Genomic DNA, 23255 nt, shown 5'->3' with positions numbered 1-23255 from the left:
CCTGTGCAGGGCAGGGGCAGGAGGGAAAGAGATTGGGAAAAAAAATAAAAAAACAAGCTATGGGGCTGAGCACAGAAATCTCCTGTGTATTCAGAAATCAAAATAAGAGTTAACATCCATAGCATTAAAAATTCATGCATTAAAACATGTTTTTGCAATTAGAAGTTAAATTAGCATATTAAAAAAGGCAAAATACAGCAGCATTAGCAGTGTGGTGTAATACAGAGGTAAGGCTGATGGTTCCTGGTGAGAGCTCTCTTTCTTAACTAGTCTTGTGTACATCATGTAACCTTCCTGGGTCTCCTGGCAGGCTCTGTAAAAGAACAATGGCTGACTACATAAGGCTCCTTCTCACTGTAACATTTGAAGATATGAAGTCCCATTTACATCATTTGAGATTCTTTAGTAGCCAACAGTACAATACGCCCCATTATTGCTTACTAAATTAATTAATTGTCCTTAAGTGTGGCTTCTTAGGGTCAGAGTTTAATGCCCATTACTTTATAAACAGTGGCCAGAGATAACAGGTAGAATTGTGCTTGTTTCCTCTCTGTCCATGAGATTGTTGTGGGATTTTTAAATGCACCTTTGATGAGTGAAAACTCGTACTACATGTGAGACTCAAACTGCCCACACCCTTCTGCTCAGATGCTGAACATCACTGGACATGGCACAGTTAGTGGATATTAGATAAGAGGAATAAGCCAGTGAAACAAGGCCAGTCTCTGAGCGAGCAGGGAAGTCCGTCGGCCTGTGGTAATGCACCCGTTTGGCTGGGAGGGGAGCCAGTGAGACACTCACAGTATCACATAGGGAAACTAGACTTTTGGCTGTGAGCACACTGTAGTATTACAGATGCTAAATTATAATGGTGTATACCTGAAACTTACAATGTGATTAACCAATGTTAGCTCAATTAAAAAAAAGAGAAGACTCATTGATGGAGCAAGAATACAACTTAATAACCTGTGAGGAGGAACTCTGTCCTTCCTCCATAGTCAGGAAGGGCTAAGATAGGAGCCTGCTCCTTGGGGAGGAAGGATGTGGTGGGTATCTCCCAGTGTGAGTCCTGGAACAGCCAACAACAGCATGAACCCCTGGCACAGTGACTCAGACAAAGCCTCGGTCTTGCGCCTGGGCTGTGTTCCCTGCTGTGTCTCTCTGTGGAGCAGGCCTGCAGCACTGCCCTGGGAGCCTCCCTCCGCCTGGGCTCGTTCGATGTTGTCTGGTTTCCTGCACCCCAATTAGGACAATTCTTCTTCATCTAACCACCAGTTCCATTAACACTGACATATTTACACACGTGAAACACTAAAGTCCTTCTCGCTCCTAATGGCCTTGCATGCCCACAGTTTGCCAATGGTTCCAAGGGTTCCTTGAATAAAAAAGGCAAAGCTCAATATTCAGTCAGTGAAATGGTTCCTATTTCTCCCTCCTCTCTTTCTTGACTTTTTGGCAAAGTGTATATAGGCCTTTGTGCCTGAAAACTACAAGGAACATGATTAAGGTCACTCAGTTGTAAATGCAATTGGGATTTAGTTAATGCAAAGCCTATGAGATGTATTAATTCAGGCTCTCAGATAATGCCCTCAGCCCAACCACACATAAGCCATAAATCCTCAGAGCAGCCACAGTAGAGATAGGGATTCTCTGCTGGCCTACCCTGGCTCCTTCCAGGGCATTGCCAGGGGAAGACTGTTGCCCCAAATTCTGTTCTGTGCACTGCACACACCCTCCCCCAGGAGACACCAATGAACTCAGCCCCAGGAGTCTGGAGGGATGCATGAGGATGTTAATCCTTTATTCCACCATTCCAAGTTGGCAGATCTCGGCCAGTGCCAAGAACTAGACTTGCAAAAGCATCAGCCTGGTTGGTGGTGGGGAAGGACTGCTAGGCCTCAATGCGCTGATGATAGCCCCAGAGAAGGGGTAAGCCTTTGGAAATCTGCTTGTCATGCTGTCTCCTCAAGGGCTGGACTGTCTTATTCCTTATCAACATATGAACTGCCTGTGGACAAAATGAGAGTGTTGCTCAGAAAGTCATTTTGAGAAAGGATGTATTCTCAACCATAGGAAATTTATAGGACTGATGAAGAGAACTGTTATATTTCCCTAAACAGGTCATCCAGGAATTATAAACAATTCTTTTTACTAATGCTCAGGAAGCCCTTTCATAGCCTGTTTCTGTCTGTATGAAGTAGGGTTTTAATCACAGGGATTGAGTGCAAATTAATGCTTACTCTATCTAAGGGTAATAGTGTATGTGTGTGCTTGCATGTGTTTGTGTGTGCATTGTGTTTAATCCCAGCAGCCAGTGACTTATGCAAAGCAACAGCCTCCCGCCCTGCCATGCATTGTGGAGCGTTCACATCTGCCTACTAGTTTACTCTGTAATCCCATAAATTCTCACGACTATTAAGACCTTCCCCACTTTTATGTAACAGTCTCAAAACCTGCCCTGTGCTCCTGTCAGTTCCTGGGTCCCTTTTTCTTTCTTCTCCAGTGTTTGGGCCCATTATTTATGTACACTTCCTCATGGGTCTTCTTTTCTTCCTCACAGACTGGAGACTTTTTTGGTGAGGTCGAGGGAGCTGTGATGAACAAATTGTTAACAATGGGCTCCTTTAAAAGGTAAGGATTTTATGGTCCCCTGCGCCCCCCGAGAAAGTTTGCCTAAATAAAATAAAACAAACCAAGGTCAAATAAAGCAAGCCCAGACTTGACCCTGTGGCTGGTTTGTACTTGTGTTCATGCTCCAGAAGATCTCGCTGAAATTTGATGCCTCTTGCCTGAGTGTTAAGAGTCTTAGAAACTCAGCTCACAATGAGTTTCCTGTTCACCCAGCCCAGAGTTTATTGGAGGCCAATATTGAAGTTGGAGCCTGCACTGGAGCACAATTATATCAGTCTCTAGCAAGTGATTGCAAGAAAGTAGGAAACGTTTTCACCTGGTCAAAAAGGGGGATATTTGTCTCCCATTGACAAACCAGGGAAGTTTGCTAGAAATCTGGAACTCAGGGATGGCAAGTGATATTCAGAGACTTGTTGATATAATTTTAGAAAATCAAGTGAAAAAGTAAAAAGTCTGAACACTTGCTCCCAGCTGGAGGTAAGTCTAAATCTGCTGCTGGAAGAAAACACAGGTGCTGCCAAATTCCCCTGGTGGCGTGCACCACTCGAGTGGATCCCACGAGCTCTTGTCAACCCTCAGTGAAGCCTCCTCACAGTGTCCATCTCAGGGATGGCCAGCCACGCTCTTCAGGACACCAAAGCCTGTAGAAAAAGCCATCACCCCAAGAAATCAGGGCACCAGAAATGTCTCTGGGGAGTCAACCTGTCTTCCTTACCTTGGCCTCCCAGGCAATGGCCTTTGGAGTGCATCCCCTTCATGGGCATATTTGATGCTGTTAAATATATAATAGCAGGAAATACAAGGATGTACCTCGCCCACCTGTGAGAACCATTCATTGCACATTGGCTGCTGGTGGGAAGGGCAGTCTTCCCAGTTTATGACTCTTCTATAGCCAAATGGCCAGGAAGTGTTAGCTCAGGAAATCAGACTTTTAAGCCAGTCAACAAGACCAACTGAGCACTGTGCTGAAAGCAGGGAATTCAAAAATGATGACCCAATTTTTGAGATTCCAGAGCTTGTTTATGCCAGAAGGAGGGAAAAAAGAAATGATATGAAAATTGGAGAAACTCCAGCACTTCTGCAATCTCTGGCACATTTGTTCCCAGGCCTTCTGAGAGCAGAGCATTGACTCCTGCTCCATTCCTTGTTTCAAATTCAAGCACAGTTTCTAAGTTTTTTCCAGGAGTCATGGTGCACATGCTTGAAAACTCTAGTGGGAGCTGGACTTTGGTTGCTATGGAGTTTTCCTGGGCTTCTGAAAGCTTCCAGGGCAGCTTCTGGCTTGTCTGCCATCCAGGGCACCACTGGTTTTTCATATCTTTATGTGGATGTGTGCATTTGTATCGTGTTAGCATGTTTTCAACTTGGAAGTGGGGGGAGACAAAAGATGAAGAATAATCACACACATGTTTCTCATTTGGAAGCCTATTTTTCAACTTCTTTTTTTTTTCTTTTCCCTCTTGGATATTTCTTTCAGACAGTTTGGTGGGAGAAAGAAAGGTTGTAGAATAGAATTTTAAATTCCTAGTCTTCTCCTTAATGTGGTTGGTATGAATCTAGAATGTTCTCTAACTATGAGAGTAGCTAATGTATTTGATAAAAGGGAAGGGATGGGGACTTTCTTCAATTTTAACAGCAACTCCTGTCAACATGGAGTTACCTGACAAACCTCTTGAGCCTCTTTGAAGGGAACCCTCCCTGGAGCCAGGAGAGTAAGGAGAGTTTGGATTTAGAGTCAGATGGATTGGTTAAATCCAGGCTTTGACATTGACTAGCTAGCTGCATGACTTAGAATAAGTCGTTACCTCTCCAAGTGTTCGTTTCCTTATGGGGAAAATGAAGATGATAATAATAATTACTTCCATGGGTTGCTGTCAGAGTTAATGAGATAATAATAAGCATAAAGTTCTTACATGGTGCCTGGCATATATTAAAGGCTCAGTAATTGCTAGCTGCTGCTGTGACTTTTGTTGTTCAGGATCTTTGCTCAGTCTTGGCTTTGCTTTCTCAGCACCAGGAAATGCTTCCTCTGCATTCGCACAGCTCACAGTAGGCTCTGCATGATACCTGGTGATGGGGTCTGCAGTGCTGGGGTCCTGCTGTCCTTGAAATCAGACATTCATGCCCTTGCCCTCTCCAGCATGCAGTGCTCACTCACAACACAGGTTGAGTCCTTTCATTCAGAGATCTATGTTTCAGAAGCACTTGAAGGATGTAGCTTCAAGTAACTGACAGTGCTCTGGGATGGCGCCATGAACCTTGTAACTGAGCACCACCCCTCCCCAAACCAGGATACATGGAGGCTGCATTGCTCTGGTGACATGGCTGGGCCCAGAGAAAGCTCAGGAATGCTCCACTGAGATGACCTTTCACCTTAGTATCTCGACCAGTGCCAGGATGGCACAAAGTTTTTTTATTTGATCAGCTTACACAGTCCTAAAAACATGAGTTTCATATACAAGAGACCTACAAACCATTTTCTCCAGAAAGAAAGCTCGAAGAGAAGAGTGCCGACTCTCTTTATCAATCTCCCTTTTGTAACCTCCCCGGAACATACTTGCTGCCTCCCTCTCTGGCCGATGGAGCAGTGGAATCTTTCCTGGATTGTTTAGCCACTTACCCGATGAGTTGATGGCCATTCTACTTAGGAACACCATTGGAGGGAAAGGACACCCAGTTCTGCATCTGCAGTACCATGCAGATGGAAGGAAGGCCACTGATTTGTGAGACAAATGACCAACTTGAAGGAGCATGTGAAAATAGTCTAAGAGACAAAATGGTCACTCTTGGTCATTTAGCTGAATCTCTGATGTGACTCTGTCTACCCAGCTTGTGTATGACACAGCATCTAGGGGCCCAATAATATACCAGTTGCTTCAGCAGTATGAAAATAATGGTCACCTCTGCCACCTTCCCTGAGCGCCTTGCATGCATGAGGCCTGGGTGGCACCTGAGAGATCTTACCTCTTGCAGTCCTTTCCAACTCTGTGAGACAGGTATAAACAGGACCAGTTGCACAATCAATGGGGTACAGTGCAGAATGAAATTGTGGGTCCCTTGTTCCAAAAGTGACAAGAATTTCAAGACCATGACAACAGAGCATTAAACCAAGCATAGGACCCTCCTAAGTTCAGGATTCTGTGCAGTTACACAGGCCATATGCCATTTAGCCAGCCCTGGATATAAATATACCCATTTTATAGATGGAAATAATGAAGCTTGGAAAAGTGAAGAATTTGCCCTAAGTCTCTGTGTAGCAGAGCTGGATTCAAACATCCTGTGGTCTGAGCTCAGAGATAATTTTCTGGCTTCTGCCCTTGACTTGGTTCTATGTAAATTAGTGCCTGTAGCTTCCTTCAGCTGTGTTTGAGAAGTGAAAGATGATTGGGGAAGATGTTGTCTCAGCAGTATCTTATCTGGACAAGTAGAATTTTCAAGATGGGAGGCCAGCTGAGAGATAAGATCACCCAGATTTCTTTTAGCTGAAGTTGACAAATTGTTGAACCAAGCCACAGTCCCAGCCTTCAGGTTTTTCCTCGTGAGATTCCATGTGCCTGGTCAGCTTTTTGTATTTCAAACAGAGAGCTTCAGGTGCTCCTTCCTATCACAGAAAGTAAGCAGACTCCCTGAGTAGTGGCTTATTTAGGATTTTCCATTTCAGCTGTCTTTCTTTTCCATTCATGATCATGTCTAGCAAAAGCCTACATTCATATTTCTCAAAACCCACATTCTGTGGTACCCTTTGCTGTCATTGGCAGTTACATCTCCCCTCTTATAACTCCTGAGAGAAAACCTAGTTATGTAGTTTCAAAATATTTTTATTATAATTCATTTGTCCTTCCTCATTTATATGCCCCCAGTGATGCACATTCAATGTCAAATATCCGGGAAAAGTGGAAAGATGTAGATAACCAGTCATAGGAGAGTGTTCAAGGATCCTGATAGGGCCTCTGTGACACACTGGACTTGAAATATGAAAACTAGGTTGAACACCAGACTCACCACCATGCAGCCTTGAACGGATTCCTTAGTCTCCTTGAGCCTCGGTTTCTTATGTCATCAAAATATGGACCTGGGGGGAGGTGGTGAGGATCAACTAAAACACGATATGTGAAAATGGCATGCAAATCGGAAAGCTTTGCAAACAAGAGTCGAGATTAGCTCTTGGATAAGAGCTCCAAAATCTGAGATCTTTTCATTTAATTTTCTCTTTTTTTAGTCACTAATTACCTCCCCCCTCCCCAAAGACGGTTACTGCACAGCATTTACCTCCACAGTGTATCCATGCGGGTGGGCCTGCGGGCCTGGCCTCTGCTGGCATCTCCTGGAAAGCTTTGCAAGCACACCTATTCTGGGGCTGCATCCCCGGAGATTCAAGTTGAGTTCTTCCAGGGACGGAGCCCACGCATTGATGCTTTTTAAAAGCATCCACATGATCCCCATGTGCAGGCATGGTCAAGAAATACTAAGTTGAAGGCACCTGGTTAACAGTCTGGATGCTGCCCACTTTGGAGCTGCCTGAACTTGGGCAACTTTAACTCACTAGATTTCACTTTTCTCTGCAGTGAAATAGAACTGAAAGAATTATTCATATTATTGGATTGGCCAAAAAATCGGTTTTAGTTTTTTCCATAAAATAAAAGACATGTTTTTCATTGTCACTAATAACTTTATGGATTTGGATATTTTGAGTATGTTGGCTATCTCCCATGTGGTATAACATTGATTTTTCTCATTAATGCCTCTATTTGATTGCTATCAACTTCAACTGGTCTATCCAACCATGGAGCATCGTCCAGTGAGAAATCTCTAGCATGAAACTTTTGACACATTTGACCAGTCACAGCACCTTCTCCATACACTGCACAAATCTTTTTTGTGTGTGTATGTTTTAGTTCCATTTTTACCTTTCTTGAAATAATAAAGCATAATATACTGAAAATGTTGCATATTTTCTTCCATCTTCAAATTTAAAATGGCTACATAAAAATTCACCAATTTTGGTAAGTTTTTCTTTTAAATGCATGCTGACACAATATAGCCATTACAATATAATCTAAAAAATTGTTTCAAATGAACTTAAAGACAACTAAGTTACTAGAGCCATCCTGTGGAAAAAAGCAAATGAACTTTTTGTCCAGCCCAATACCCGAGAGTGAGGGTTAAAAGGAATAATGCATACTTTTCGCAAACATTCTTGTGGTTTCTGCCAAGGGGTCTTCCCTTGTTTTTTGTGTATCTAATTAAGCCCTGAGGAAGGAAAGACCAATTGGGCACACCTGGCCTTTGGCTTATAGAGAAACAGACTGCTTGCTAATAATTTGTTTTTACTTTGGGAGCTACTGATATTTCCTATCTTTCTTGGCTGTGTTTTTTGTTTTGTTTTATTTTGTTCATTTTATGTACTTGGTGCAACATGCCTAAGCGTTCACCCCTACAAGACCATTCATATGTTCCCTGTGGGGCCTGGGGAATGTCCTCCTCACCTTGCCCCACACACATTCATTAATGGAGTTCACTTGTATGGAATTCCCTGTGGTGACTCCTTCTGCTATTTAAATTGCCTTTCTAGAAAGGTGACACATCGGGTAGAATTCAAGGCTTGGACCATTTCTACCCCTGTCTCTATATGATGGAACTGCCCAGGCCTGGCGACAGCCGGTGACTGGGAGCTTTCCCTGTCCTTGGTAATTACATTACAATTCAGCAAATGCCCTGGCCTTGGAGTCTAGAGAGTGTTAAAAGAGAAGTCTGTTATGTTTGGATGTCTGCTCTCCTTTAATGCCGACTGCCTTACTGATGTCTAATACTCAACAACTCATGTAATGAATGTAATGGCTTCTTGGCTTCCTGTTGACCTGACCATGTCCACAGAAATATGCTTTGTCAAAGGTGGCGTTGAAGGGAACAAGGAGACAGATTGGCTTGGACAACTGTGATTCTGGGCCAAACTTTGGGAGTGCGGAGACACGGAGAGTTCAATGGACCACTCTTTTAAATCCTGAAGCCTGAGGATGCCCTATTACAACAAAAATAAGAGCTGCCCTCATCTTCATCATAATTATGGCATGTCTAATTTATTGAATACTAACTAGAGGCAAGCCCTTATTCCAAGTATTTACATATATTACCTTAATTAATCCCCATAACAACTTTGTGAAATGGAAACTCCAAGCATTTAAGTAACTTGTTAAGCTCATACACCCCAGTGAGGGAGGGAGATGGAGTTTGAACTCATGTCTCTTGGATTCCAGAATCTAAGCCATGGTCTATTAATCACCACTTATTTTTCCCATAGTTGAGTATTTTCTTTCTGCAGAGGTATTTATTCACATTCAGGCTTGTTTTGCTTCAGGAGATAGTAAAAGAAAAGTTCTCAATCAAACTTGGAATTCAATGTATCAATTACTAGCTGGTTTTACTAGAAATAATAGGAAATTACAAAATAACAGGGGGTTAAAGAATATAGGAGTCTTTTTCTCTTTTGTATGAAGATAATCTGAAGACACTAAGTTAGGGACATCATGCTGTCATCATGGATGTATGATTACATCTTTTTTAATGTACTTTCCTCTAAGTTGGCTTTTAAATTCAAGGTTACGTCCTGATCCAAAATAGCTGCTGAGATCCAGCCATTGCATCTGCAATGTCGGTTGGCAACAGGAAAATTCAGGGAGGTACAAAAGACCAAGTAAAATTATTTATTAAAATTTATTATTTTATTTTTAAAAGATTTTATTTATTTATCTTTAGAGAGAGGAGAAGGGAGAGAGAAAAAGAGAGAGAGAGAAACATCACTGTGTGGTTGCCTCTCACATACCACCCACTGGGGACCTGGCCTGCAACCAGGCATGTGTCCTGACCAGGAATCGAACCAGTGAGCCATTGGTTCACAGGCTGGCACTCAATCCACTGAGCCACACTAGCCAGGGCTATTAAAATTTATTTTAATAAATGTATTTTATTTATTAAAGTTGTATCTATTAAAGTATTTACTCCCAAACAATACTTCTGCTTAATTACATGGCCTCACCTAGCCTCACCTAGCACCTGGGAAAGGTGACTATTGAAAAGCCTGGGTTCAGGTTGGTAGAAGAAAAGAATGGATTTTGGGAAACTATAGTAGTCTCTGCCACAGCCAGCATGCCCTAGTTTGCTTTAGATCACACAAGTCCTTTACATATTGCATCTGGCTTCCTATGATATCCACTTTGAAAGTCTTCCAGAGATGAGGCTGTGTTCACAACTCCTAGTTTCCCCCACACCCTACATACCCAGCACAGTCCTGAACACAAATGGTCATAGCCACGACCTAACTCATCTGTCCATGATGCCTGACTTCAGGCAATGAAAGCAGGAACATTCAATATCAGCTATTGGGTTTAACTCATAATAATAACGGCAATACCAGCACTCCTACGGACTGATGTACTGAACCTCATGTACTAGCCCCACACTGTGCTAAGTGCAGTACAGGCATTATTGAGGTGCAGTTACTATAAAATGTAGACATGGCTTCATGAACTTGGCAGAGCCCGAGGAAGCTCTCCCAGCATCAAACTTTATAGCTTCAAAGGGGTTTTGCATTAACTCATTCCCCAAGCAGAATTCAGCTGTTTCCTTCTATTTCTTACTCAAAGAAGCAAAAGAGTCCATTTTCCCCTTTGGTTTAACAAGTGAAGCTAATTTTCATGGAAGAGGTAGGAGAATGGGCAAATAAGGAGCTGGCTAGGTGCACCTCCAGGGCACCCATGCATGTTATTCTTTGACCCACAAAGTGGATGTGGCTGGGAGAGTGGTACTCTGCTCAGACAGGGGACACAGGTGATTCCGATGCTGGAAGCTTCTTAGGCTCCCAGGGGCCATGCTATTTCAGAGGATGCTCTCTTCTTGGCTCTGGGACATTCACATCTGTTTATCAAATCATCACCACTCTCCAGGGTGATTGGACATTCTGTTCAATCTTGAGGTTTGTGGCACCTGTCTAATTGGTGAGTGAAGTATGCATCCAGTATTAGTCTGCTAGGACTACCAGTACAAAATACTATGTGGCTTATCTATTTTTTCACAGTTCTGGTGGCCAGAAATCCAATATCAAGGTGTCAATAGGTCTGGTTTCTCCTGAGTCCTCTGTCCTTGACTTGCAGATGGTCTTTATGTCCTATTTCCTCTTCTTATAAAGACTCTAGTCAAATTGGATTAGAGCCCACCCTAAGAGGCTCATTTTAATGGAATCAAATCTTTAAAGGTCCTATCTCCAAATGCAGCCACATTCTCAGGTACTGGGGGTTAGAACTGCAACATATAAATTCTGAGGGACACAACTGACATAATAAAGCCCATAACACACCCCTAAATATGTCTAGACTGGTACTCGGCCCTGGGAGGATGTGCTGGCTTGTATGAGTCCTGGTTCCTGCCTGTAAGGCGCTTCCAGTCAAACTGAGATGGGGAGAAGCAAGCCTGAGAAATAATTAGCAAGATGGAGGGGGAGGGTCCATCACATTCTAGTCCATCACAGTTTTAGAATGAACTCATGGTCAGCCCTGGCTGCATATTAGAACTCTTTGGGAAGGTTTTAAAAAAACAACTGAGACCAGGTCCCTAACCCTGACCAATGAAAGCCTGGTGGGGGGATGCCTGAGCATGGGCATACATACGAATTCTGACATTCCCCAGGTGATTCTAAAGAGCAGGCAAGGCTGAGAATTGCTGCCTAAACAAATGCCAACCTGTGTGTTCACAAGTTGCCTTAGGAATAGAGAGAAAGTATACACCCCATTTTCCAGATTCTTATGCTGAGACCTGTCCCCATGAGACCCTAAAGGTCATCCTGTGGGAATCCATGCTTGAGGAGCAGTTTGAATGCACAGCTTTCCAAAGCAAGAGACCTACATCAAAATCCCCTCGCCTCCACTTAGCAGCCCTGTAGCAGCCTTGGAGCAGTGACCTTACCTTCTGAGCCCACACTACTGGCCGAAAGTAATTTGTTATTGCTCAGTGTTACTGCTATTTTTTTTTACCTGGGTGAGATGCTGATATGATCAGTATCTGCAACTTTTTATTTTTATTTTTTAATATTATCAGCACCTGCTGATGAAAAACACCCAGTGCTATAGACCCCTTGCTTAATCTATAGAATGAGTGCAGCTTTCCTTAGGGCTCTTCTGTCAGGGTTCAGCATTGGACCCTGAGACACCCCAATACCCTGTGTGCTGGGCTCCTGGCCAGCATGGCCACATGATGCTGACTCTCTGCTAATGACAAGTGCTCAAACTAGATTTGTTTTAGTGATTTCCAGTCGGAGTGTTCAAAGGCAGCAGGGCCAGGGTTGTGTAAACTCACCACCTCTGCTGTTAGATGTGCTCTGGTGACCTTCAAGAACAGCTCAGTCTCTGTAAGAAGTTGCTGTGGGGCGACATGGTGCCCCATGCCCAAAGGAGAAAAGGCAGAGTGCCTTTTGAATTTCATAGCACTCAAATCAAAAGACTGAGCTTTCCACTCTCCTGCTTTCTGAGAGGTAAAAACCAATAAAGCTTCCACAGCCACGGTCCCTTTGTTACGAATTTCCCATGTTCCCGCTCCATGCCCTATCACTTGCAAGTTGAAAGCAGCCCTAGAGAACACATTTTACAGCTCAACAAAGAATACGTATTTGTACATGCTGCCCTAGTGAGGCAATTTGCTTCTCATAATTTTCAATTTAGAATGGCTAAATATGTCCCACAGCAGGTCTCTATATCAGATGCCTCCCTGTTCTGCTTTTAGGGCTGTATTTGCAAACATGAAGCTGTTTCAAGATTGGTTTTTAGGTAACCATTTAGCCAAAATGAGCTAATTCACTGAGTCATTGCAGATAAAGTACCTGGCCTCATGGGCACATAGTAGGTATTTAGTAAGTGCTGGTCCCCACAGTTACTAACAAGCCTAAGGTAGCTGAGCTCATGCCTTTGAAATTTGACATTCTTATTCTTAGAAGAAATACTTTTCTTGGTCATGGTTTTTGTTAAGGTGGAAAAGAAGAGGAGCAGCAAAGTGGCTTTAAACAAGTCCTAATGTCCTGGGCCTGTCCTCTAAGGCCCAACCTGGTACAGAAGCTCTAAAGTTGCCCAGCCTTTGTTTGCATTGCTTTGAGTTTCTTCTTCAGAGACCATATCTGCCTTCTGTCAAAGTTTCGAAGAAATCCAGCTGAGGAGTACAGAGATGCTAAGGATAAGGTCTGGGGCTGCAGGCTGAGGTTAAAGGGGCTTGGTAGTGATGTCATGGGGATTCAGGCATGTTATTTGTATGAGAATAAACTCCCCCTGCTGAGGGCAGCAAAGCAGCACCAATCTTGGGCTGGGCCCAATGCTCCGGGCTTATTTTAGAGCCAAATGAAAGCAGGCAATTATCAGGTTCTTTAACTATAATCAGCCAACAGGATACAGGTAGCCACAAAATGGAGTTATTTAAAACAGTAACAAAATCACTTCAGAAAGAGTAATAATCTGGAAGTCTCTCTTTGTACAGCATCTAGTTAAAGCTGTCTCAGTGTAGAGAAGGCAGGGGAGGCTTGTTTTGTGACCTCCTCAATGGCCATGGTTATCAGGAGAGCTATCCGGTGAAATGAAAGGCAGGAACCCTGGCCTGGAGGCCGCCCCAGAGCAATTGAATTTGGCCCCAACATGTAAACTACAGCCTTTGAAAGTGATCCCAGGAGAATCCCAAGCTTCCTGCCATCTGGCTGTCAGGGCCGTTACCATGGCAAGGGGCTCTTGCTAGCAGGCCAGCTGGTCCAGCCTGGCCCAGTGACACCACAACAGTTCCTCAACTTGGATTAAAAAGTGATTCTGGCCATTGGTTTTGAGACCTTATCTTGGGCAGCACTTCCTGTGACATTCCAGAAAGACCCAAGGATGGGGCACGGGGCTGAATTCTAAGCATTTCCTACAATCTGTTGGAACCTGCTACTGAGCAGAGTGAGTTGAATACAGCCTAGCCCCCCTCTCATTCTGGTTCTGCCGTGGGTTAAGTATGTGTACCTGAGCACATTGTTTAGGATGGCAGAAATTTGGTTTGTTTCTCTACAAAATGGGGTCAATTAGAATCTGTCTTGCAGGGGACATGCTTAGAAGAGTGCCTTGCTCATGGTTGCAAAGGAGGTCACTAGATATTAGCTGTTGTTATCATGGTCCTCAGCTAAGAAACCCATGAACAGAAGTTCCTGTGTCATCTCTTGATAACTCCAGCACAGTCTCTGAAGGTGCCTTGTAAGGCAATAACGTGTGAACTTTACAGTGTACCATATGTGCCAATGAGCTAAGAAAATTAGGAGGCCTGTCCATCCTCCAACCAGCTGGAGAAAGCCTGAGTCAATTTCCATTGCATTAAACACCAACCCCATTAATTAATAATGGCAATGAAAACCATACTAATAAATTACAACAGCAGCTGCAGCCCTGCCTTCTGTTGAATAATTCCTCTGTATCATGCACTGTGCTAAATGCAACACATATGTAACCTGTTAATCATCACGGCTACCCTATAAGGTAGTCATTATTCTCCATATTTTACTGGTGAGGAAACTGAGGCACCAAAAAGATAAAAAGGAAAAAATCAAAACAAAACATTGTAATAAGTAAATGAGTTAGGATTTGAGCTCTGGTGTCCCTGACTTCAAAGCTGACATTTTAACTATTAGGTCACACTTCCGTTACTTGGGCCTTTGGAAACAGTGTAGCTTTAAGAGCCCAAATGCTAACAGAAAAAAAAAAATAGGCCTTCTGTCATAAGAATCATAACAGGCCTAGGATACTACTAGTACATTTCAGTATCTTCCAGGTGCCTGATAATTTAAATCTCAGAATATCTCTGTGAGTCATTTTATAAGTGAGAAAATGAAGCCTCAGAAGAGGGTAAGCAACCTGCTCAAGATTTCACCCTTGGAAAATGGCAGCAGCAACCTTTAAAACCAAGGGCATACTGCATCCACACCTACAAGACCCCAGGTACACACACATTCCACTCAACCTACGCTGCATCTCACCCTGGCTCTGCCCCAAGTTTCTGCTGTAGAGACCGACTTAGGCAGTAGGAAAAGGATGAAGCCAACAATAGCTCTTGCCAAATCCTATAAAGCCCTTCCAGGGCTCTGTGTCGAAGTCCTTTGCATGAGTTTGCATGCCAACTATGGCATGGTAGGCCAGTCAGGGACCAATTAGAGTTGTCCGTTGTGGTCTACAGTTGATTCTGTGGCTGGGTCACTATCAGGGCTGTCAGTGCTTTCTGTGAGAGGCTTGTCCAGGGACTTCCCCGAGCCAGATACTTGGCTGGTTGTTCATTGCTAGCACAGCATTAAGTATGCTCCACATTAAGTATTGTATTATTCTGGAAAGGAATTCCTGTGGGGCAAATTCCTTCCAGTCATGTAGAAGTCCATGTAGTATTGCAGCATTAACATGCCATCTGGCAGCTGCTACGTAACTCAGGCTGTGCTTTAAGTGTCACTCCTTTGGGGTCCCCAGAATAGTGGGAAGGAGGTTTGGGGGGAAGGGTGGAATGCCTATATCCTTTGGGAGAAGGTGTTTGCTCCATCTAAAAGCTGTTAACTTCCTACCATAAACTTCCATTATCCTTTACTTTGTAAAGTTATTGATGGGAAATTAAAATATCTGGAACAATTATAAAGTAGAACTGTTACTGGTAGAAATGGGGTCCTTCCATGGAGTTGCAAAAAAAGCATTTCTGGGGACCCATGAATGGGAGGATGAGATGAAGTGGGAAAATTTATTGGAATAGAAATAAAAGAATGCTCCCAGTTCCCAGTGTCTTATCTCTGTTCATCCCACTGATGAAGCCTTGTCTTTATCAAGCTCATAAATGGGACCTGGTTCCAGAAATTTTGTGCCATTGATGCTCAGTCCAGTTCAATCTCCATCTCCATCCCACTAGCTTAGCTTCTGTTCCAGGCTGTGCTGTGTGGATGGTGCAGTGCTGCTGTATCCAGGCCCATGCTTGCAGCCTGTATGGCTGCTAGGCCCACAGGGCTTCTATGGAGAGAGAATGCAGGGAGAGAGACTGAGAGCAGAGTGAATGTAAAAACAGATGGGCAAAGGGATGCCTATTATGAGGGGAGAGGGAGAGGAGGGCTTTGTTAAGCTTTGATTATATTACCAGCCAGCTTGGGAAGAAACTGGCTCTCCTTCAAACCAACCAATTAATTTCCCAATTTTTCAGGGGCTTGTGCTGGGCCCTCCCCCTAACCAATCCATTTTCTAGATCTTTGTGGGCTTGTGCTGGGCCTTCCCCTTAGCCAATCAAATCCTCTTCCAAGGCTATGCTTCTCCTCTTTATTGTCATCCTCTTTGTTCCTACTACACATGCTTCATAGTAGAATCACTTCCCCTTGCGCCATCTTGGTTTCTAGTGGGCATGCACCCAGCAGAAAAATTTCTCCCGCTGTTTTTATCTTTCCCTCTCTGTAATCCCAGTTAATGGCCTGTAACAGATCCTTCTTGCCCTCCTCGGGGATTAGGTCCTGAGAATGGAAAATATGGTGGTCTCCTGGGGAGCCGGGGAATGCTACAACTTCTAGTGAAGCAGGCTTAGTGTCTGACTCAGCTCCCTAGGTTATTATGCTTAATGGCTGTTTCATTTTGCTCCCTTCCTTTATTAATATCTAGCTAGCTACTCATGCTAACAGAATTTCTGAGTACAGGTATAATTATGACAAAAGCTATACTTTTATCACCAATGGAGAAAAAAATGCCCATTTTCTTATTTCATAAACTGTTTTCAAAAGTAAGAATACAGTTATTATGGTGATGGTGGTGGGGTGGGAATTACAACAAATGAGCCAGCTGGTTTCCAACACATTGTCAAAATACTGGGTTACATTGGTCCAAGTATGTCTTCCAGTGCTTGAGAAAGACAGAGGATCCTGCTGTTCCTTAATGCCAACTAGCCCTTCCCAGGTCTATTCCATCTGGGACACATGACCAAAGTGGATTCCATCTGGGGCCCAGAATCCAATTCAGAACAGCATATTTCCTTTGGAGAATCCTGGTCCATGCAAATCACCCTTGACAAATGAAAGTGACTATGCCATCAATTTGGGGAGGGAGATCGTCTATTCCCTCACCAGCCCAATACCAATATTCCCTTTATTCTTCAATTTCCAAATGTTACAGACAAGAATGAGTTTGTCTGCCCAGCACTAACAGAACCAAACACTGAACACTGAAGTAGAGAAAGATGGGCTATTTTTGTTATGAATGGCACCATCCAGAGGAATGGGAAGCTAATGATCAAAAGCCTGAAATCCCTGATCCAGGGCTCAGAGTAAGTTTTTAATGGTATAGAGGGAACAGGTATGCAGAAGCTTTGGGAAGGCAAGTTTCAATTGGAGGACTTTGGACCTTGGCCATTTATAGTAAAGGGGCACTTGTAGGGGACCTTCCTGGACAACGGACCCTCTGTTTCTGAAAGGGTTCCAGTGTTCAAGTTTCGCTTATGTCCTGGTCTTTTGGTTCTTTAGGGAGGGAGGGGGATTTTGGTTCAGGGTGCAGCTGAAGGTCAAAGTCCTCTTCTCTGCGAACGCTTTGGCTGTATTGCCTGTGGCTTTGGACTACTGTCTCTGAAAAGCAACTCAGGTTCTCGTTAAACAGGATAGGACACTATTGAGCTGGTTCTGCAGTTACACTAGTGCAACATATGTCTCCAGTCCTGGACTTTGCCATGTACCTGGTGTGAGGGCTGAAAAAAATAAAACTTTCCTCCCACCTTCTAAAATCTTCTAGCTGGGCTAATATTGAAATTATAGAGTCAGATTAACAGGAGAAAATGTCCAAAGTTTCTTATATAAATGGATATTCAGGAGTCCATAAGAATGTGACCAAAAACACATTGGTAGTTGAGATTTATGTGCCATTCTGGACAAAGGAGAAGGGGACAGTGGTCTGGGAATTCGAAGGGGAGGTAGTTAATTCACAGGAAGATGAGAAAGAGAGAACATAAGGCAAACAAATTCCTGCTAGACAACCCAGAAACAATGGGATAGAGGGTCTCCTCTCCAGAACGGATTATTGCATGGGTCATTCTTGTCTGCCATACTTCATTCACATAGGCTAAGGTGAGAAGGCAAATGTGAATATGCTAAGATTCCCTTTCTGAAGCACCCTTTTCATCTGCATTCCCTTAGGCAAGAAAGGAGGAGGGTCAAGGGTTCTTTCTGAGTCTTTTGTTTCTTATTAAACAGTTTCAAATCAATATCCCAAAAAGCACATTTATTTGTTTGCCACTGCTACACTTGATGGTAGTGTCAGCGACTGTTCGTTCACCTTGCTGGTGCACAGCACCATTTGCTTCCTGTGTTTTCCCATTTAGTGAAGCTCCTTTCCATTCTGTCCTGTAGAATTACCCTGTATGACTACCAAGCCATGTGTAGGGCCAACAAGGAAAGCAGCGACAGCGCCCATGGCCTCCTGGATGTAAGTACAGTGTAGTCACCCCAACAATGGCTGCATGTTTCTGTCTCTGAATGAGCCTAACTTTTCCTTTGGGGTAATCAAGTTATCTTCTTCAAAACCATGAATGTTTAACAGTATTTGCTGATTTTACTGGCTGAGCAAAGTCACTCCTGTTGAAACCCAAATTCAGTGATTATAGGAATGACAAACAGCTCTAAAGCCTTTTATGGATTAATGCAGCAGCCCCCTTTTGATGAATACAGACGTTTTTAGGATTCTCTTATTCAGTATAAAAGAGAATTTGGTTTAGTTCAACAGAAATCTTCCTTTTGTTTGTAATAGAGCTGTTAGCCTATGAACAAATTCATATTTTGATGCTAGTTTCTTGCCCCTAATCATGCTGCTGCTGACTTTCAACATCATTTCCCTGGAGCTGTTTCCACAGCTGATGTCACAGTTGAGGATCAGTGAGCAGGGTTCTTGTAGCATTGGAAAATGGCTTTCTGCCTGCTAGAAATTAACTGCTATCATTTATACCCAGTTTTACAATATAATTTACAATGTGCAAGCAATGTAAGTTTGGCCACCAATAACTTGAAAACACACATACAAAAAAAACAACCAACCCAACAACACATATATACTTCAATATAGTCCAGCATATGTATATAAACAACACTTATATGTTCTTATTTTGTAAATTCCAAAAAATTAACCTAAAATTTGGCTTGTAACACAAAATTTAAGAGTAATTTTGCTTTTAAAATATATACACCTTCTCATTTGCACATGTACAGTCTTGCAAGGGGATTATTTAAAACCAAATATTTAACATGGTTCTCATACACTGAGGGCACAAGAAGTGATTTGGAGCTGGAAAATTTTTGAGAGGCAACTAGGAACTAAGAATTGGACATTTTGAAAAACACTGATTTTTAGTGAGAATCATCCTTTCTTTCCAAACTCAACTTCCCTAATCTTAGCATGAATATTTCCAGATTTAAAATGTTTCCAAGATATGTTTTCATCATTAGGCTTAAAAGCTCAATGGCTTTCCCCTCCTGAATGATAATGTGCATTTAAATTTTTTAATCCCGTATTTACATAATCCATTTGTTTACCCATACATTGAGCCAGTGTCTGGCAGGAAATGGTTGAGGGATCTTCCCCCTGGCCTCTGAGGGAGCTGCCCCTGTGCCTGCCCCTCCCTACTCCAAAACTTCCTTAATCCCGTTATTCATTCTCTCCTCCCTGACTCACACTCCCAAGGACCACTGCAATGTCACTATCCATCTCAGCACATACAAAGACACAGAACTGTCCCGTAGTCTGATGACCTGGGTCATTTGGAAAGAAAGGTGATTATTTTTCAAGCCCTAAAAATTGTAATGGCAAAAGCCACAAGACTACAAGGTTGCATTTGGTTTTAGGAAATAGTTAATGGTTCTTATCCTTATCTGACCCTTATCCGGAGGGTTCTGTGATTCAGGAAATGATGGTGATACACTCAGTCAAATCAGAGCAAGAAGAGATTCAGTCTGAAATCTGAGTAGGCTGGAAATAACCCGGGTAGATTTTTGTTGTTCTGTTTATTTACTTGTTGACTTGAAATAGGGAAGTTGCAAGAATGGTGTATAAAAATTGGTTCTTGTTTTATTTAAAACTAGATAATGTCCCCCCTTCCTAGTTCTAGTCTTTATCATTAAAATGCTCAGAAGGTAGGACTAAGCAGACCTCAAGAAATTGGGATTTGGAATTTCAATTCTCTGATATCTTAATGCAACCACAAAGGATTCTGAGATTTTTCTGAACCTGCCATCTGGAGCTCAGGCTCTGCCAATGTCTTTGCCTGTCTTTCAAATCTGCCAACCACTCACATATCTGACATACCTAGGTACAAAGAACTGACTGAGCGGGAGACTTGGTATTTTCCAGAATTCAGGAAATTGAATTATCCACATAGGAAATATCACAGAGTAAACAATCCAACTGCTTTTTTTAATTAAAATATTCTGAAATAAAGATTAGGCTGTCAATGCCTTCTTTTATAGAGTGAAGGGGATTTTCTGCAAGGATAAAATCACATGTTTATATGGTTATCATTTTTTTCAAGTCCAAATATGTAAGTGTGAGAAAAAGCAGCTTAAATCCTACATAATTCATGGGCAGCATGAAAATCAAGTACGTATATGCAATTTTTGCTTGTTTCAATGAATGACATATGGGGATGGCAGTGATGGCTAACAGGGAATCACCTTTCCAAGAAGCAGCCTGTAAATTACCATTTGAAATTAGTTACATGATTCCAACCCCTCAGCATTAAGCTGCAAATTATTAGCCCCTAGAGGGTAAAGGTTTAAGCATCCTTTGCTGAATTTCCTTTTTCCTCCCAGAGATAACCCCTATATTAGAGCATGTTTATTTTACTTGTAAATCACATCTCACTACAGGAGAGTTCAAAGTTTTAAAATGTTAGTTTTGGGATACAATATCCAACCATTCTTTTCTTTTAGGTGGAGCTTCACTGTTTTTTTAAGCATGATATCAATCTCTCTTAAAGAATAACATTGTCTTTATGTAAAGCCTAAGTTAAACTACAAATTTTGTATGATACACACTTTTTTAATGACGTGAATTCTTCTCTTCAGCCTTACAATGCCTTCCTTGCTGCAGTAAAATGGATAATGACAGAACTTGTCTTGTAAGTACAATTGCTACATTTAAAAAAATATTGCTTTTCTTATGTATTAAGTGAATTGGGAGACACTGCTTCTCTCTTTCAATAACCATTAGATTCATAATACTCTGAGATAACCTCATTGAAAACCTCAAAATACTGACTGTTGAGACCAAAAAATTATCTTTTATTAAGTTATTTATGGTCACTGCTTATGCCTTTATGTCATTGTTTAGCAGACTAACAGCTTGCAATACACAAACCAAATTTATTTATTGTGGTTACTGTTAAATTTAACATAGATGTCTGGCTGTTTTTAATGCAGCCTGGGTGGGCTGTGGTCAGAAGAACAAATTGCCAGGGCTGTCCACTGTGCTACTTCGGATGTCTTGCCATGTACAGGAGCGGGGCTTTTCTCAGGTGTGATTTAATTGTTTATCCTGTCAAATTCCCATCCTGTTTGGAGGATGCTGGATACATCTGTGCCTTAGGTCAGTCAGACTGGGAATGGCACAGAGATGAAAGCCTTGACTTCCAGATGAGATACTGAACATATTACAGAAACTCTGCATCACACAAAAGGAGGAATTCCATGGATGGGCATGGAACTCAGATCCTTAAAGCTGTACCACACTCTCTCATTCTTATTTTCCCCATGAAGCTTCCAGTTCTGTGGATCTGAGGCAGATTTCTTGCCATTGGATTAACAGATTGTGTTCTCTATTGCTTTAATGTAACCCATATTAATTTAACAAAGTTATAAATTCAAGTAGGGAGTGACTTCTGCATGTACTTAATAGACAGAAAATACATTAACAGATAATTGTGGGGTCTTGATTGAGAGTGAGTTGCTAGAGATAGTAGCCATGTGCCTGAAAAAGAAATCGCTGAATTTTGGTCTGTCTCCATGCATTTGGAGGAGGATTCACATTACTTTTGCATTCTTTATGAGCAGTTGAGAAATTTTGATATTTTGAATTCACATTGTGGTCTAATTTCCTAAAGAGAAGTTTGTCCCATCTGCCCCTATACACACACACACACACAAACACACACACTGGCACATGCAACACACAGGGCTGGACAAGTTTGCATTGCAGGGTAAATCTTGAAAGCATCCTTTATTACTGCAGATAATAGTCTAGGAGAGAAGATTCTAGTTGTTGTTCTGAATCAGGGCAGGGGAAGCCCTTTAGAAGATGGCTCTTTTTTAAATTATTTTTTTTTATTAATGTTCGAATACAGTTGTCTCCATTTCCCTACCACTACTAGGACTCAGTCTATAATTAGAGGCTATTTCTGCCTATGAAGCAGAATATTTCTCAGCAGAGTCCTGGAGTCTAGGTAAACCTGTTTTCAGAACTTGGTTGGCATTGGTGATAAAATAGCCTTTCCACAAATAAGATAAAGCCCAGTGAAAGTTCTTTCGGCAACTGAACTGGCCATGTTGATACCTCCAGATTCTGGTGTTACCCTTTCAAATGAAGTGAGCGTGCTAGAGGTGACAGCACAGTGTCACTGTTCTAGTCGGGGTGTGGATGACCAAGTAACATTGGGCTTTTCTATCACATCTAGATTCCTGGTGGAATTTAACCTCTGTAGTTGGTGGCACTCAGATATGACAGCTAAAGGTAAGCAGCAGCTGGCTCCTGTGTCCTTGCTCAGAGTGATGAGCCCTGGGTTCACTGGCTACTTTTCATCAGGGATGTGCTCACATAAAACTACTCAGGACAAAGTGATGACTTTTCAGCTCTTTCAGCAAAAGGCAGCCTTTGTGTTAAGTGCAGCACCATCCAGTCTGACGAAAATTCCACAGCCTTCATTCAGCCCTTGTTGAATATACACTTTGACCTGTTTCCTTAGCTCAGGCTTTGAAGTCACACATTATACAGGTGAAGTCCTTAAAATGTTCGCGGGCAGGGCTACAGCAGACAGCCACGTTGCCTTCTCAGGATGACTGAAGAAATAACCTTTCTGTTTGTTTTGTTTACAATTATCCTCATAAACTATAAACCTAATCATATTAGTTTTCCTGCCCCAGAAGCTTCAGTGATTTGAGCAGTAGTTAGTAGAAGCTTTTAGAGGCATGAGCTGTGGAGCTAGGTCAGTATGGACTTGTGTCCTGGCTCCAAGGTGGGCCTTTGACAAGTTAGTTGATCTGGGCAAGGCTCAGTTTCCCCACAGTAGGCAAAGTAGGAAAATAATAAAATCATATTTATGACACATCTGATAAGGGGTTAATTTCTAAGATATATGAAGAACTTAAACAACTCAACACCAAGAAGGTAACCCAACTGAAAAATGGGTAAAGGATCTGGATAGACATTTCTCCAAAGAGGACACACAGATGGCCCAGAGACCTATGAAAAGATGCTCAATGTCACTAATCATCAGAGAAATACAAATTAAAACCACAGTGAGATATCGCCTCATACTTGTCAGAATGGCCATCATCAATAAATCAACAAACCCTAAGTGCTGGTGAGGATGTGGGAAAAAGG

General features: G+C 42.4%; 1 protein-coding gene across 1 annotated transcript in view; it reads left to right on the top strand.

Annotated features, from left to right (window-relative positions):
• Positions 1 to 23255, top strand: part of CACNA2D3 (calcium voltage-gated channel auxiliary subunit alpha2delta 3) — an 870474-nt gene that overhangs the window by 782739 nt on the left and 64480 nt on the right. Inside the window, exons 31-34 of the mRNA XM_045192346.2 lie at positions 2561 to 2631; positions 18023 to 18098; positions 20726 to 20778; positions 22330 to 22385. Of these exons, the coding sequence (XP_045048281.1) occupies positions 2561 to 2631; positions 18023 to 18098; positions 20726 to 20778; positions 22330 to 22385 (256 nt within the window). The remainder of the gene's footprint in view (positions 1 to 2560; positions 2632 to 18022; positions 18099 to 20725; positions 20779 to 22329; positions 22386 to 23255) is intronic.

The sequence above is a fragment of the Desmodus rotundus genome, chromosome 8, assembly GCF_022682495.2.
Source record: "Desmodus rotundus isolate HL8 chromosome 8, HLdesRot8A.1, whole genome shotgun sequence".
NCBI lineage: Eukaryota > Metazoa > Chordata > Mammalia > Chiroptera > Phyllostomidae > Desmodus > Desmodus rotundus.
The sequence above is the reverse complement of the archived record's forward strand: the minus strand, read 5'-3'. Positions and strand labels throughout refer to the sequence as shown.